The sequence below is a fragment of the Arvicanthis niloticus genome, chromosome 26, assembly GCF_011762505.2.
Source record: "Arvicanthis niloticus isolate mArvNil1 chromosome 26, mArvNil1.pat.X, whole genome shotgun sequence".
Taxonomy (NCBI): domain Eukaryota; kingdom Metazoa; phylum Chordata; class Mammalia; order Rodentia; family Muridae; genus Arvicanthis; species Arvicanthis niloticus.
In genome coordinates this window covers 35,175,541-35,192,480 of record NC_133434.1, presented here as the reverse complement: position 1 = coordinate 35,192,480, position 16,940 = coordinate 35,175,541, and the positions used below count along the sequence as shown (strand labels likewise).

The 16,940-nt window shown below is 49.0% G+C and overlaps 1 protein-coding gene across 1 annotated transcript in view; it reads right to left on the bottom strand.

Annotated features, from left to right (window-relative positions):
- Itga11 (integrin subunit alpha 11) overlaps positions 1 to 16,940 on the bottom strand; it is a 106,866-nt gene that overhangs the window by 32,414 nt on the left and 57,512 nt on the right. The window contains exons 6-12 of the mRNA XM_076925711.1: positions 14,895 to 15,022; positions 12,949 to 13,097; positions 8,509 to 8,653; positions 7,944 to 8,109; positions 5,992 to 6,062; positions 957 to 1,101; positions 200 to 348 (exon numbers count right to left, since the gene is read on the bottom strand). Of these exons, the coding sequence (XP_076781826.1) occupies positions 200 to 348; positions 957 to 1,101; positions 5,992 to 6,062; positions 7,944 to 8,109; positions 8,509 to 8,653; positions 12,949 to 13,097; positions 14,895 to 15,022 (953 nt within the window). The remainder of the gene's footprint in view (positions 1 to 199; positions 349 to 956; positions 1,102 to 5,991; positions 6,063 to 7,943; positions 8,110 to 8,508; positions 8,654 to 12,948; positions 13,098 to 14,894; positions 15,023 to 16,940) is intronic.

The window sequence follows — 16,940 nt, the reverse complement described above, 5'->3', positions numbered from 1 at the left end:
TATGGCTTTTAGGGTGGTAATTGCGTTTGCAGGCACCTTCAATCACAGAGAGAATTAGACATGTGCCCACCCCCATAGGGGAAGTGCTTATGGGTGTAGACATTCTTGCTGAGAGGGAAAAGTTCCTCTACCCTGTCTGCCTAGGTCAGACCCTAACCCTTGCCCGCTGCTTGCCCCCCTGCAGCCTGCCCTCCATTACCTGCTCGCCCCGGAGAGCCTGGTGGATGGTGAGACTCCGGTTGTTGTGCATACTGAAGAGAATGACCTTGCCAGTATGGTTGAACCTGGGGGCTCCAGCCACATACACCCGCCCCTGCTTGGAGGACACAACCGATGTCACTGTGTACCCTGCAGAAGGAGGAAACAGGCTGGTCTCTGGTGCTGGGTGCTCAGTAGGCCTTGCCGGGTTTTGGCACGGAGTTCAACCAAGCCTGAGGAGAAGCACTGAGTTCTGTTTCCCTTGTGTACATGGATTAATGAAAAGGGCCTGGAGATGCAGCTCAGTGGAAAGCGTGTGGTTGACTTATGCAAAGCCCTGCACTTGATCCCCAGCACCAAAAAACAAGACGAAACAAAAAGGAAACAAAACAAAACAACAACAACAACAACAAAACCCTCAACAACAACAAACACAAAACAAAACCCAGAATTATTTAATAAAAGGGAGAGTGGGTGTTAACCAGACTTGCACTTGGTCCTATAGGCAGTAGGCCCAGTGTGATGTAAACTGAAGCTTTAGGGACCCTGATAACTGATTGAGAGTCTAGAAGCTTCCACTGAAGCCCACTTATGCTATGGGGAACTACCTGTCATTTATTCTGTGTTTAGAAGCTGGCATGCAGTATGGGATACAGCTAGGGGGAAGCCAGCCTTGTAGCTAGGTCTGGAATTGCCAACAGGCACAGATGGGCCCCTCAACCCAGGGCCCTCCTCACCCTCTGCTGCCAGGGCCTCACCTAGGTATGCGGCATGGTTCTTCAGCTCCTCGGGGAACTCCTTAAGGTAGGACTCTCGGTGAGGAATCACCTTGCCTGCGTTTGTCTCCTTCAGCACCGCTCCGTTCCAGTCATAGGCTCCCACGGCTCCCAGCAGGATCCCATCCTGGCACCAAGGGAGAACATGGCATCAGACCCAGTTTCTAGGGACTGCTTGCCAGAGGGACCCCAGGTCTTGCAACCTCTGAAGTCCCACTAGCCACCTGGGGTACCTTTGCCAGGGGTAGTAACATAGAAACCCAGCTTCCAACTGGGCATCTTGGCTTATGACCAAGCCTCAGAGACTGTTGTGTTCCATCTCATCCTAAGCACAAAATGGGGCAAGCTGACCTTAAAGGTGTGAATTTGGAAAGAGAAAAAGGAACATTCTAGAAAGAAACTCCAAACCCAGGGCAAATCCTCCACACTTCCTTGGGATTTTAAACGGCCCCTATCTCCTGTTACATACCCCACATTCCCGTTCCTCCAAGCCTTAGGTGACTTTTATAGTAACTGTGCGAAGGCCTTGAGTCTGAGAGAAGACAGAGTTTGGCTTCCTAGGAACTGGGAGCTATTTGGCAGAGCATAAGCAGAGTGGACTGGGATGGGTTGGGTAGATGAGCCAGGGGCATGGAGTTTGATTCTTCACTGGCTTGGAGGGTGCCTCCTGCTCACCCATTGGCTGCAGGATGAATGCTTGCTGCCATGCCTGGGTATGAAGGCAGGAAGTGTCTATATTCCCTAGTGTCCGATCATTTCCTGAGAAATGGGTCTCTGTACCCTCCCCACCCCTAGTGTGAATGACAAGGGGGTACAGGAAGGAAAACAGCAAGAACTGAATGGGGGGACTAGGACCTGGCCAGCAGTGCAGGAGGCTGGTCAGAACAGTGGCCCTCCCCTCCCCTCCTGGGAAGTTCAGGGCAAAGGTGGCTCTCCTGGATCATGGCTTTGGGCTTCAGTTTTCTTTTACTAAAAGGTTTTCTTTTTGCTTACGGGTCTGGGAAGACACCTCAGGTTGCTTTGCAACCACAAGGACCTGAATTCAGTCCTTAGAACTCTTGAAAACCAGCAATGGTGGCATGTACCTAACACTGGTGCTGGGGAGGGAGGAGCAGGTGGTCCCCACGTGCTGACCGGCCAGCCTAGCCTACTTGGTGAGCTCCAGGTTGGTGGCAGACTCTGGGATCTGGGATGTAGGGTAGTTGGTAGAGTTGGCACACATAAATCCTGGGTTCCATCCTCAGTACCACATAAACTGGGTATGATGGTGTACAATATAATCCCAACACTCGTGGAGTGAAAGCAGAGGGGTCTGAAATCAAAGTTCTGTCTGTCTGTCTGTCTGTCTGTCTGTCTGTCTGTCTGTGTGTCTCTCTCTGTGTGTGTGTGCATGCTCATGGGGATAGAACCCAGGGCCTGACCTGTGCTTGGCAAGCAGTCGGCCAGCAGCAGCTTTGAATTTTTGCAGTACAGGAAGGTAGGGTTCCCACCCTGACCCCAGCCCCAGCCCTCTGTGAGCCCAGCTGGCTGGCTGGATTCACAGTTCCCCTGCATTTTTTTTTTTTTTTTTTAAAGGCAGTTTGATCTTATCCAACAGTTAAAAAGGCAAGTCCTCTGGAGGGAGAACTTTCCCTGTGGGATGCTTTGGCAACTATAAATAAACCATCTTGGGGAGAGCCTGATGCTTTGTCATGTTCAAAGCCAGGCTTTCTAATTAGCTCCCTGTTCCACTCAGCTGGGAAGCCCAGTGGACCAGGCCAAGACTGGGGTCCAGAACTCAAATTCCTGTTTTTCACCATCACTGCCAAAATTCCTTGATTTTAAAGGAGTATTCTCCTTCTTGGTGGCACACTTTCTCATCCAGGCTCACAGGAGCCCACACAGGCCTTATGAGGAGTCAGATTGTCCCTTATCTGCACATGAGGTTCAGAGAGAGGCAGCAGCGTTCTCAAAATTACTCAGCGACTCAGAGGGTCTTTGGTCGGAGGGTAGATGGGGCAGAGAGGAAAGTGCCCACTGTTCTCCAAAGCTTCTACTTCTGGTTTCCCACTTGAGCCCCTCTGGGAGGAGGGTGTTCCTATCTTCCTGTCAGTTTGCTGAGTCCAAGTTTGTGGCTTCTGGTGAGGCTTTTGAAGAAGTGCCTGTGGCTTTTCAGGGCCCTCTGGTGTGCTGGGAAAGGCTAATTCCACCCAGTGCCTGATCCTGCTGGGAGGGCATTCTCTACCCTCCCTGAGTGGAGTTTAAGTATTACATTGGACGTCAGGAGCAAGGACCAAGGCAAGCTCGGTCTTACCTATGCCATTGTACTCTGGCTACAGATAACCTGTGTCCTCAGTGGGAGACCTTTCTCCAAAGTGGCCTTCTTGGGGACAGGTGTACTTGGGAGTGTGTATACAAAGGCCATCCAAACAAATCTCCCTGTGCCACACAGTCTTTTCCCAGATAAGCCTCCCAGTCCCATCCCCAGGCATCCTGAATCTGGGGAAAAAATAAACCCAGAAGATCCATGGGGAAAAGCCCAGCACTTTGGTGGGGGAAGGCAGGCGTGTGGCCCAGCTGGGGAGACTGACATCTGGCGTCCCATGTTTCTCCATGGGCCTGTCTGCATTTCCTGATTTATGGTCAGGAAATGCAACCTAGAATTATGGGCCATTGAACTTCCATGACACAGCCCGGGGTGTCTCCACCTGGGTGGCCTCAACTGTAGGAACCATTCCAGAGAATGTCTGGAGCCCTGGCTTCTGACTCGGGTGGTTTTGTCCCACAGGTGACACCTGGCAATATCTGGAGACATTCTTGGCCACATTAGTTCAGGGTGGGGGCAGGGTGTTACTGCAAAGGTTCAAAGCGATGTTGCTGTCATGGAACCCTGAGTAGGAGGGGTTCCCCGGGGCCCCTACAAGTGGGTGTCACTGGTTTATAATTCCCCCATCTTCCCCCAAGGCCTTGGAGCCTTAAGAGTTGAGTCTGTTTTCCATTTGGAGGTGGGGATCCCTGGCATAGTCACGCTGCTTGGTTCCCTGGTTGTCAGGGAGTTCGACACTCATTAGAGCCACTGGAACCCCTGGTAGACTATCTCTGCCTTCATTTCCAAACGTCAGTGAAACCATCAACTCCAAGCTGTGGTGCAAAGTTTGGCCAAAAATCTGTAGCTAGCCTTCCCAGTAGGCTTTTTTTTTGAATGTTCTTTCTACTTTCTGCACAGTAGAGTTTTCGGCTATGTGAGGTTTTTCCTGTGGCCTTAATCTTCGGTCCTTGACCTGGGACAGTGAGACTCTATGAATGCCCAGTGAGATCTTGGGGGTTTGTCAGTGCTGTGGGCTTAGATCCTGTTTATTATTTTCACTTCTGACAGCCCAGACTCTGGTTTCCAAAGTGAAGCGGATGAGGGCTTTCCTTCGGCTCTCAGAATACCCCACCGGTCTGGGAACCTTTCTTTCCAACAGAACTGAACAGGCTCAGAGAGCTTCGGGCTCCTTCAGCATTATTTTCCGATGGTAGCTTTCAGAGGTCATTTGTGCGCACTTCTGGAGGCGGAGTCAGGGTGTGGTGTTATGGTTGATGTTGATTGACAACTTGACAGATCTAGAATCGCCTCAAAGACAAACCTCCGGGTGTATCTGTGAGGGGGTGTCTAGATTGAGTTAACTGAGCTGAGAAGGCACGCACACCCCAAATCATTCCATGGGCTGGGAGCCTGCACTGAACGAGGAGGAGAAGGCAGCCTGAGCACAGCATCCATCCTTGGCTTCCTGACTCTGGAAGCAGTGTGACTAGCTATCCCTGGCTCTTGCCGCTGTGCCTTCCCTGCCATGATGGGCTGCGTTTTTGAAATGTGAGCAAAGATAAGTCCTTCTGCCCACCCCTCCATCTCCTCTCCCTCCTTCTTCCCTTTCTCTCTTCCTCCCTTACTAAGTTCCTTTTGTCAGGTATTTTGGTGTAGCAATAAGTCCAACTACAAGACTGAACTTTCCCAGAAACAGACTCAGTGTGGTCCAGGACTCAGACTCAAGGCTTGGCACACTACCTCCATGTCCACGGCAGTCTGGCTGACCCTGAAGACCTGGTGCCACAGTCCCTATAGCAACTTGGCTGATTCTGAGAGCAGAGGCACTCAGTTCCTGGGACAGGATGGTTGTTGTCAACCATGACATCAGTGGCCTGGTTCTAGAAAACCCTGGGCTTTAAAATAGAAACCCAATGGCTGGGCCAGGGTCTTGTAGTCACCATTGAGCCATTCCTTTATCTGGAAGGTTTTTTTTGTTTGTTTGTTTGCTGTCTGAAGCATACCTGGAGGAACACGTACTGACACAGATGCTCTGAGCTGGCATGCTTCCCTATATGGGACTCCCAGGACTTACTTGTCCATTTATTAAAATTTCCCAGAAACACCGACTTTGTCTCTTTCAAGTCAAGCCTCAGGTGAACATGGTCCCTGACACCACATACTGTAGCCTTTACATTGGGGGACTGTTGTGGTCCAATGCAGAGTCTGAACAGAGATGGATTTTGCCAAGCCACCTGCTGGAGCTAGAACCTGTAGATACCTTCCCAACATGGTTGTAAACTCTGCCTCAGCCTGCACAGGTCACCTCAGACACTGATGCTGTCCAGCACTTCCTATTGATTTTGTCACTTGACCTGATTTTTGCATAGAATTCTCTGGATTGAATGAGACTTTGGGCCCTGGGAGGGAGCACCAGTCCATGCTCTGCTTCTTGCCTGTCGGCTGGTGGGTGTGTTTAACATACAGTGATTTGGCTTCTGAAGCAGGCAGGAGACAAGAGAAAGAAGTTGAAGACCTTAACTTCCCCAACCCAGTCCTCAGAAGATTCTAGGAGGCAAAGAGACATCAAAAAAGAGACAAGAGAGCCATAGAAGGTGGGATGACAGCTAGACCAGGATGAGTAAGAAAAGAGGGAGGGAGGGGGAGGGGGAAAAGAAGAAGGAGGAGGAGGAGGAAGAGGAGGAAGAGGAAGAAGAAGAAGAAGAGGAGGAGGAGGAGGAGGTCCTGTACCTCTACCACATGCGAGGAAAAGCCGGTCTGTGACATCTCTAGCCCAAAAGAGGTTTCATTCTTGTTGGTGCCTAAAACAGGAACGAGATGTCAGCTCTGTGTATTAGTGATGAGCCCGTGGGTCCTGTCTTCTGGGGTACCTTGGGAACTGAGGTTCTTTTTGGCGAGGAACCCTAAGGTGAGGCCTACGCCGCCTCATCATCTCCCTGTTACTGTGTGTTAACAATGACTAGGGAAGTGTGTGTGCATGCTTGTGTGTGTGTATGCCTCTGCATGTGTGTGCCTCTATGTGTGTGTGCACACCTGTGTGCATCTGTAGAGTCACTCAGTTCTGCAAAGAGCCCGGGATAAGCCATGCTGTAGAACATGTGCTTACAAATGACTGTTAAAGTACATATGTAGTGGGGGGCATCAGACAAAAACACGTGAAATGCATGTATGTTTTGGGAAAGAAGCATTGTTCCTGATGCTTATTCTCATTGGTCACAGGATTTAGTTGCTGGTTCCTAAGGCTTGTCACCACTGTGGATTCACACAAGAAAGAAGGCTACGTGTGGTGAAAGCCCACTCCACAGAGGGGCCCTTGAACAAGCAAGCCATCAAAACCACATTCTTGTCACCGAAAGTGACCATTTACAGGGGGGCCCACTGGTTTAACTCTCTGAGTTCCAGGGTTGTGTCAAGGCTCACACCCAAGCTTGAGAGGCCGTTGTGGTCTCTGCACATGTCTGCTGAGTGCCATTTCTACGCATTGCAGACCTCTCAAGCTCTGGGATGCTTGCTGCCTCTTATTTCTTTCCGTAACTCCCACAGATGCTGAGAGTCTTATGTGAGAACAGTCCATCACAGAGCCCTATGTGAAAATGATCCATCATAGAAATACTCAGTAAGAAGGAGGTCTCTGCAAACAAGATTTTTTGCAGGGCTGTCTCAGATGCTGCTCTACTGGGGGATTAAATCATGCTCTTGTTTTTTGAGACAGAGTTTCATATAACCCAGGTTCACCATATAGCCAAGGATGGCCTTATTTGGCAGTTCCTGCCATCACAGGTTAAGTGCCCCTTGCTCAGTTTTATGCAGTGCTGGTGCTTGAAACCAGGGCTTCATGTGTGTTAGGTAAGTATTCTCCCAACTGAGCCACATCCCCAGGCTCAAATATGGTTTTGATCTACACAGGAGTGGTAGAGTAAGACCCTGGGACATGTAGGGTCTGTGTCAGGAAATGGAGCCAGGCTAGGTTCAAACTGAGGCTGACACATAAACTATAGGAGTACACAGTGGATATGAACTTAGAGAAACTGCGTAATTTTTCAGTGTAAGTCTGTCATGCGCACTCTATTATATGTTTGCTAAGTCTGGCAACTCTAATTCAACCCTCTCACCCCAACACACAGACACACAGACACACACACACACACACACACACACACACACACACAGACACACACAAACACAGAGACACACAGACACAGACATAGACACACACAAACACAGAGGATATAAACACACACAAACACAGAGACACACAGACACAGATACACACAGAGACAAAGACATAGACACACACAGACACAGAGACACACAGACACAGATACACACACAGACAAAGACATAGAAACACACATAGAGACACACAGACACAGAGACACAGACACAGACACAGAGACACACAGACAGAGACACACATAGACATATAGACACACAGAGACACACAGAGACACACAGACAGATAGACACAGACACAGACACACACAGACACACACACACACATGCACACACACACACACAAAACGTCCTCAGAAGTCAGTCTCAGAAAACCCAGCCCAGTCAGATCCCACAGAGTAGTGCCCACTAGTGGGCAGTTTGGGTAAAGTAACAGTTTCTGCTACGCCTTTGTGAAATTAGTGAAATTATAGTCCTTGGACTGAGGTATAAATTTATAAGCCGGTCACCTTCCAAGCTGAAAATCCTGTCCCCAAGGGCATCAACAATGTCCTTCAGGGCCGCCTCATCGGTGACGTTGAAGAAGTGCTTGTCGTCAGGGTCGCTGGCGATGTATTTGATTTCATTTAGAAAAGTCTCTGGATTGATCCCCCTGCGGTTGTAGTAGCCCAAGACCTGCCAGAGAACAGGGGCAGGGACGACAAAACGGAACGTATAGTACTGATTTCTCCACACACCCACAGACCCCGACCCTTGCAGCCACGAGCTTTTCTCAAAACGCCATTGGCATTTTGAAAAAGATGTTCTTTGGAGGTACAAGAAGACCCCAGAGGTTAGCTGGGGTTCTGAAATCTGGAAAGATCAGGGTACTTCCTTTTTTTTGGAAACTCCCTGGATAAAGAAGAGAAATTCACCCCACACCACTCTCAACCTGTTGTTCGAGGAGGATGCAGTTTGAATGTTTGCTAGGGAGGCGGGCTTCCTAGAATGCCCGTGTGCGTGTTTGTGTGTAGGGGTGGGGGAGGCCAGAACCTCTGAGAGTAGCCAGCGTCACCGGGCAGGGGCAGGACTTACGGCCACGGCATATCTCGTCACGTTGTCCTTCTCGCTTTGCCGGATCACCTTCTCCAGGTCTGGGCTGTCGTGGGATTCCCCGTCCGTGATGACAATCATCACTTTCTTGGCCCCTTTCCTTCCACCCTTCTGGAAAGCCTCTGAGCTGAAACCAGACGCAGGGGTGGGTCAGAAGAGAAACGTGGGGCTGGGGCAGCCTGATGTTCTTCCTCTAGAGGGCAGCCACGGACGCCACAACTGAGTCTCAATGGGCACCCAACAGCTAAGGGGCTTCCACCAGTTGCTCAGCTGGGTCTTGGATGTGTATGTGCGAGTACGTGTCCGTGTCTACAATGTTTGTGTGTGAGAGTGAACATTTGCAGGTAGAAGCGGAGGCTGACTGGGTATCTCTATCATTTTCCCATCTTGTCTTTGCGAGACAGGGTCTCTAGTTGAACCTGGAGCTCACAGATTCGCCTAGACTAGCTTGTCAGCAGCTTCTAGAATCTGCCCGTCTCCACTTCCCATCACTGGGACTGCAGGCATCCTGCCAGTGCCCTGTGGGGGCTTTAGGTCTCAACTCAGGTCCTCATGCTTGTGTGGCAAACACTTCACCAACCGAGCCATTTCTCCTGGCTCCTCTGCATCCTGTGTTTAAAAGTGCGAGCCCTCTTTGAATCGCAGGCCAGCTGCTTTGGTAGGCAGAGGGTAGGGAGGAGGGGGGACACGGGTGGGCAACCCTGAGTGGGACAAATCACTGGCTAAAAACCAAACTGCACATTAGAATATCTTGGTGGGAGGCCTAAACAGGTTTTGATGATTGTACTCTGTCTAGACCCATGAAGTCAGACATTGGGGGGGGGGGGTAATGGCCTGAGCATCAACATCTCCCCTTCCTTCCCTCCCTTCCTTCCTTTCTTCCTTCCTTTTTCCCTTCCTTCTTTTTTCTTTCTACTTTTCCATATGTGATATGGTATACACATGTGTTCATATGTGTGTGAGTATGTGTGTGTGACCGTATGTGAGTGTATGTGTGATTGTATGTGTGTGTGTGTGTACACCACATTAGGTGGCTTTCTTGCTCACTCTCCAACTTATATACAGAGGCAGGGTCTTTGACTTGTCTAGCCAGCTTGCTCCAGGGACCCCTCATCTCTGCCTCCCACTGGGATTACAGTGCGGGCAGCCATGTCCACCCGGCATTCATATGGGTGCTGGGAGCATTCATATCTGGCTTCTAGCCCTCACGCTCGTACAGCAAGCACTTTGCCTGCTGAGCGTCTCCCTAGCCTGTCACCGATATTCCTAACAGTGTCCTGGATGTTCAGAGTCACGCCTCTCTTCCCTAAGGACTGAGCAGGTGGGGCGCCCCGGGGATTTAACATCCTAACCTCTGGCCCACAGCACATGTAGGATGCTGCTGCCTAAACTTTTGACTTCTGTCAACAGCATCACCTTCCACTCTATTTGTGGAAACACTAAATATCAAACTCACAGAAAATACTGCTCTGATTTGCTTTTTAAAAATCTCTCGTCAGCACTAGCAGCATGGCCCAGACGTTCTTAACCTGACAGTCAGCGCCAAAGCATGAGAAACTGGCTCTTGGTGCCTCTACAGCTTTTTAGACTGAGAGGTTCAGGCATGTCTTGCCTAAGTCTGGTCTCGCAGGTAGACTTTTCCTATAAGAATTTAAAGCCGAGTGTCACATTAGACACCAGTGGTTCCTATAGTTCTGGTGCCCAGTGAGGCAGGAAAGATGGCCCACTGACTTAAGTTTTACAGTAGCAGGTCCCAGAACCAGAAGGCTTGGGACACAGAGCCATCTTTCTGTGTGTTGGCCAGCTACTGGCTGGTGCATATGGTTGAGAGTCACACAACCTGGACTGAGTGAGTTCAGAGCTTCTTCAAGCTGTTAAGAGGAAGCTGTGAAGGGCAAAAGCCACCTGACATTCTCTTGGCAGCTTAAGCATATTCTGGATGTGACGGCTCACAAAAACCTAATAGTTTTAGTATGAGCCACAGAAAGGCCACAGGAGGACACATGGCATGGCTAGAGCCGAGTCTGGACTGAGCTCAACCTGATGGAGAAAGAAATCAGTGATCTCAAAGGAGATTCTAGATCTTTCCATAACTTCACTGAAGGGTTAGACCTAGGAAGAAAACTCCATGCAAAAATATATGGCACCAGGAGCCAGCAAGGTGACTCATCAGGTCACATGCCACCAACCCAGGCAGCCTGTATCTAAGCCCTAGCACTGACATGGTAGAAGGAGAGAAAGAAAAGCGTCTCCACATGCACGCCATGGCCCAAGTGTTCATGCATGTGCACACATACACACTAAATAAATAAAAGTAGTAAGAAACAGTCTGGCACAGGGCAACATCTCCGTGTGTATGGAGCCAAGATAAATCCAGAAACATGTTTTCGTGGTGACTAGCGTGCGCCTCTCTATGAGTCTTGTCATAGTGGGATTTTAAATTGTGATTTTGTGTTGTGTAAAGGGACTTGGATCTTCTCCTTTGTAAATTAGATTATGAATTCTTCGAGAGGAATCTTATACTTGCAGCTGGTGCCACCATTCTAGAGAGCAGACACTGTGGAAACTCAGCCCATTTCCTGCTTTAACCAGCACTGGCGACTTTTTTTTTTTTTTTTTTTTTTTAAGAGAAGGCCCAGAACTAACTTTCTTTTCTTCCTTCCTTCCTTTCTTTCTTCTCTCTTTAAGAAATTATTTATTTATTTATTTATTTATATTTATGTGTGTTTGCGTGTAGGTATGTGCACCATGTGTGTGCCTGGTGTCTAAGGTTGTCAGAAGAGGGCATCAGATCCCCTGGAACTGGAGTTACAGATGATTGTGAGCCACCATGTGGGTTCTAGGAACTAAGCTTAGGTCTTCTGTCAGAGTAACCAGTGGTCTTAACTTCTGAGTTATCTTTTTCATCCTAAGGTGTAGGTCTTGACAGAGAGAAACCAGATTCTTGGTGGTCCCCTGGCACCTCCAAGATTGTTCACTCCCCTTTGTACACACCGGGCTCTTTGCTGATTCTAGAAGGTGCTGGGCATGTGCTGAGCCTCAGAGCTGCCTACTCAACCCATGGTGTCCCCTTGCAGCCAGCTGGTTGGTCAGCACCCTCAGCTTGGCTCAAGGTCACTCTCAATGGTGGCAACCCTGCCTCCCTGGTGGAGGTCATGCCTCTCAAAGTTGAGTTAACACTTGTCAGAGCCCTCTGCTGGTTGGGAGTCACCAAGGTCAGGGTCCATAGGTTGCCATCTTTGAAATCCCTTGATCCCGTGGCTTAAATCTTGACCTTGAAGTAGGTTCACAGAAAAAAATAAAAACAAACAACAAAGACAGACACAAAACAAAACCAAGTGAACCACCACAACAACAGAACAAATTGAAGATAACCGATCAAGGAGAGAAAACTGCTCACCTTAAGGTGCTGGTGAGTGTCTGGTAGCACAAACCTATAATGGCAGCTACTTGGGGGCTTGAGGCTAGCCTGGGCTATGTATTAAGACTTTGTCTCAGGAAAAAGTAATTAAGACTGGAAATACAGCTCGGCGGCAGAGCACTTATCTAGAATAATAAAGTCACGGTTCCATCCAAGTTCTGCAAATCAATCCATACATCCATCAGTCAAAGCGTTAGCTGTAATTTGGGACCAAGATGGCAGGCTCCACCGTTAGAAAAACATCACTGGCAGTAGAGACTGCAACCTCAGTAGTGCTCCTGAGCCCCGAGGTGCTCAAATTGTCCTATGAGTCATGTCACATCATGGACTTGACGTTGAATGGCTGCAAAATGAACCCGAATCAGTGACCTTTATTCCCACCCTCGTCATTTAGCTTCAGAATAGGAAAGTGACAACTCTGTGGTCACTGACTTCCATCATTGCCACCAGAAAGGCCTGTGGAGCATGGCAGCATCCAGGCAGGCATGGTGCAGGAGGAGCTGAGAGGTCTTCATCTGAAAGCTGCTAGGAGAAGACTGACTTCCAGTCAGTGGTTAGGAGAAGGGTCTCACTGCCCATTCCTCCAACAAGGCCACACCCACTCCAACAAGGTCACACCCACTCCAACAAGGCCACACCCACTCCAACAAGGCCACACCTCCTGATAGTGCTACTCCATGTGATCACCAGTTGCTGCTGTGCTCTTGTTGATGGTGACATAAATGTCCTGTATTGTATGTCTATCCTAGGTGACCTTACAGATGACAGCAGTTCTAGCTGACACCAGATGATAACCAGGAGAGAAGACTCAAGAGAGATCCAAGCAGCTGAGTCCAGCCCACCGTTGGAAATTTGAAGAATTGACAAGTCGAGGCCAAAACAATATATGAGATTTACACACGCGCACACGCACACGCACACACACACACACACACACACACACACACACACTCATGTGCATGCACATGTATACTTTTTTTTTTTTTTTTTTTTTTTTTTACCGTGCAAATTCAATGCCAAATGCCGTGCGGGTCTCTGTCCCTCCTCTCTGCTCAATGTGGCTGGCGGCCTCCACCACGTCTTTTACAGACCTGTAGTCATTAAGGTGGAACTCATGAACGGCATCTTCTCCGTACTGAACTATTCCGACCTGCAAATCAGAGCAGAGGGCCGCAGAACCCTGAAGCTCAGACCTCCACCCGTGAGGGTTCCTCTGTGAGGAGTCACTCTCCCCACCCTTCCCGTGGCACAAGGGCAATGGGCTGTTCTGGGAATGCCTTGATGGAACAAACCCGGGGGCACACTGGAAAGGGGGCCTGGTGACGAAAGGGCTGTCAGGGTGCTAGGTGTGGTGCTGACCCAGGGGGAGAAGCTGGTGGGTCCCTAGAGCTCTCTGGCCAGTCAGCTTAGCCGAACCAGTGAACTCCAGGTTAGGTGAGAGACAAAACCTCAAAAAATGCAGAGAACAACCGAGGAAGACAGCCGGCATCAACCTCTGGCCTCCACACACACATACACGTGTGCATATGTTTGCATGCATCCATGTACGTATCCACATGAATACATACATGTATTCCTGTACACCCAAACCCCACTCCAACACTAATCGGTGTCCCCACTCCCTAGAGTGTATCAGGGGCAGTTTGTGGGGAGGACCTCAGATTTGTTGACTAAATTCTTTACCAGTGGTTCTCAACCTTCCTAATACTGTGACCCCATAATACAGTTCCTCATGTCGTGGAGACCCCCAACCATAAGATTCTTTTCATTGCGACTTTATAACTGTGATTTTGCTACTATTATGAGTCTTAATGTAAAGATCTGATATGCAGGATATCTGATATGCAGGATATCTGATATGCAGGATATCTGATATGCAGGATATCTGATACTCAACCCTGTGAAGGAATCATTTAACCTCCAAAGGGTGGAGCTCCTGAAACCTGGACCAGAAGAGGTCTGACATTTCAAAGTGGATAATGCTTCAGTACTATTGGCTTCAGAATAAACACCGAGCCATAGAAACTGGTATCGGGGACTCGGAGATACTGCATTACTGTTGGGAGGGCTCACTAAGTTTACTGGGTCCAAGAACCCTTTGAATGCTGGGTATTTCTCACAGTGCACCAAAAGAGGGGGCTTGTCACTGCAGGAGTCTGCTCTCTTTAACAGTCCTACATGTTAGAAAGTTTCTTTAAAAAAAAAATCTCTGCCTCTGTCTCTCTCTCTCTCCCTCCCTCCTTCCCCGACCCCTCTCTGTGGTGTGTGTGTGTGTGTGTGTGTGTGTGTGTGTGTGATATTGGAGAGGCTGGAGGAAACTCTCAGGTGTTATCCTCAGGAATGCCATTCACCTCTTTTGCGACAGGGTCTGTCATTGATCTGGGCTTGCCAATTACGTTAGACTGATTGGCCTCCACCTCCCAGCACTGGGATTAGAAACACACACTGCCACACTTGGCTTTTTTTTTTTTTTTCATGGATTCTTTCTGGAAATTGGGTCACATCTTGGGAATAGGAAGAATTCTTAAAGTTGACACCTGCTACATTGGTGCTTCTGTCCCTTGGTCTTTGTGCAGCCAAAATACTGGAAAATAACATACACCTATCCAACCATGTTTCTTTCACAGATGGGCTGGCAGCTAGGGTCTACTCTAAGTCACTTCTCCACACAGTCCACGTGCCTGAGTCTCCCCAGCCTCTCTGCACAGTCTTTCTAAGCTTTTTCTCCCTTTCCTGACTTGTGTCTCTCCAGTTGGCCATCTTCATGAGTGGAGTCTCCCCCCGAAGGCACCCTTGGTGTGTCCATCAGAAACGGGCATCTGAGGCGGCAGGTCCCAGTGCCGGCTCCTACCCTTTCGTGGGGAAATGCTTCCCAGTGCTGTAGGTCACTCAGACCATGGGTTTCGGAGGATCTTGCCCAGCAGAAGTAAGCGCTAAAGACACTCACCTGGATCTGGCCGGGGCCAATGTAGAACTTTTTCAGGATATTGATGAGGAAGTGCTGGACCTCCACCCAGGGGTAGATGCTGTTGGAGCCATCCAACACAATGACGATGTCCATGTAAGTCTGGCACCCTGGAAGCAGGGATACAGTCAGGGCCATTAAACAACCAGTGTCTATAAATCTCCAACATTCCTGCTCACTTAAAGAAACCTTTCTTCTGTGTGTATATGTTGGTGTATACATGCACACACACACACACACACACACACACACACACACACACAGAGGTCAGCTTTAAGTATAATTTCTCAGGAGCTATCCACTTTATTTCTTTTTTCACAGAGTGTCTCCTCGGGCCTGAAGCCCACCCCTTCTTATTTTATTATTGTAATCTAGGTGGGCTGGCAGGAAGCCCCCAGGCATCTCTTCTCTCTTGGCTTCCCCAGTGCTGGGATCCCGAGTATGCATCTCCATGTCCAGCTTTTACATGGATGTGTGCACAGCAAGCATTTCACCAGCTGAGCTATGTCCCCACCCCTCAAGTCTCTCATATTCTGAGTGATCTTTTAGAGACCGGAGAAGAATGTTTGCTGACTTCTATTGTCCTCTCCACTGAGAGTTGCCCTCAGGCTAGGCATTTATTTGAGCCATATAAGCGAAGCGGCTAGGACGTCCTGGTTCCGAATTACTCCTCGGTGTGCAGCCTGAACAGAGCTGAAATCAAACCTGACCCCTCTGCTCCCCACCAGAGACTGAAGGTTGCCAACTGATTACTGCTGCCTGGGCTGGAACAGGACCTTGGGACTGTTTGCTTTACCTCCCTGGGTAGGTGGTGTCTTCCACAAGCAAGCTGGATGGGTGGGTTTCATATTTTATGGAGGAGTCATGGAGGAAAGACTGGGAATGTGCGATCTGGCATCAGCCTGTGACTCTTGGTCTTGCCACTTACTGGCTGTGTGACCCCAGGGCTGTCACTCGACAGCTCTTGGTTTTCTGTGCTGTACAAGTGACACAATAACTAAGAGTTGCCATTAAGGGTTAATGAGAAGATGCTTCTAAAGGGCGGAGCTCAATATGTCTTAGCTGATTCTATTTTTATCCCCCCCCCCCACCCTTTTTAAAAGACAGGGTCTCATGTTGCCTAGGCTGTACTAGAACTCGCTCTTTAGCTAAGGATGACCTTGAACTCCTGACCCTCCTGCCCCTACTCCCCTAACGCTGGGATTATAGATGTGTGGCACTGTGCCCAGTTCCTCCCCCCACCGCCCCTCTCTCTGGCGGCAGAGGTCAACCTGGAATGTTTCTCATGGAGACATTGATTGGGCTCGATGATTTGTTATTTTGATCTCTTTTAATTTCATTGTTTTTAAAGAGATAGTTTGTGGGGAGGGGGCTGGATAAATGGCTCCGCAGTTAAGAGCACTTGATGCTGTTGTAGAGAATCTCAGGTCAGTTCCCAGCACCCACACAGTGGTTTGCATCATCTGTAATTCCAATCCCATGCCCTCTTTTGGCCTCTATGGGCACCAGGCATGCACATGGTACACATGCCTGCTTGCAGGTGAAACATTCATACACATAGAATAAAAATAAATACATTTTTCTGGGTGTGGTGGTGTACGTCTTTAATCCCAGTATTCCTGAGGCAGAGGCAAGTGTATCTCTGTGGATTTGAGACTAGACTGGTCTTCATAGTAAATTCTAGGACTGCCAGAGGCATGTAAAGACCCCGCCAAAACAAAACAAAACAAACAAAAAACAAAAACAAAAAAACCAAAACCAAAGCCAAACCAAACCAAACCAACCAACTAACCAGCCAACCAACCAACCAACCAAGAAAAATCACGTAGGCAATCAATAAATCTAGTAAAAAAAAATTTAAAAGATACATTGGAAAAAAATCTGCTTATAGGTCAGTGGGCTTTTGGTGCTCCTGTGTGTGTGTCTGTGTGTGTGCATGTGTGTGTGTGTCTGTGTGTGTGCATGTGTGTGTGTGTGTGTCTGTGTGTGTGCATGTGTGTGTCTGTCTGTCTATGTCTGTGTGTGTGC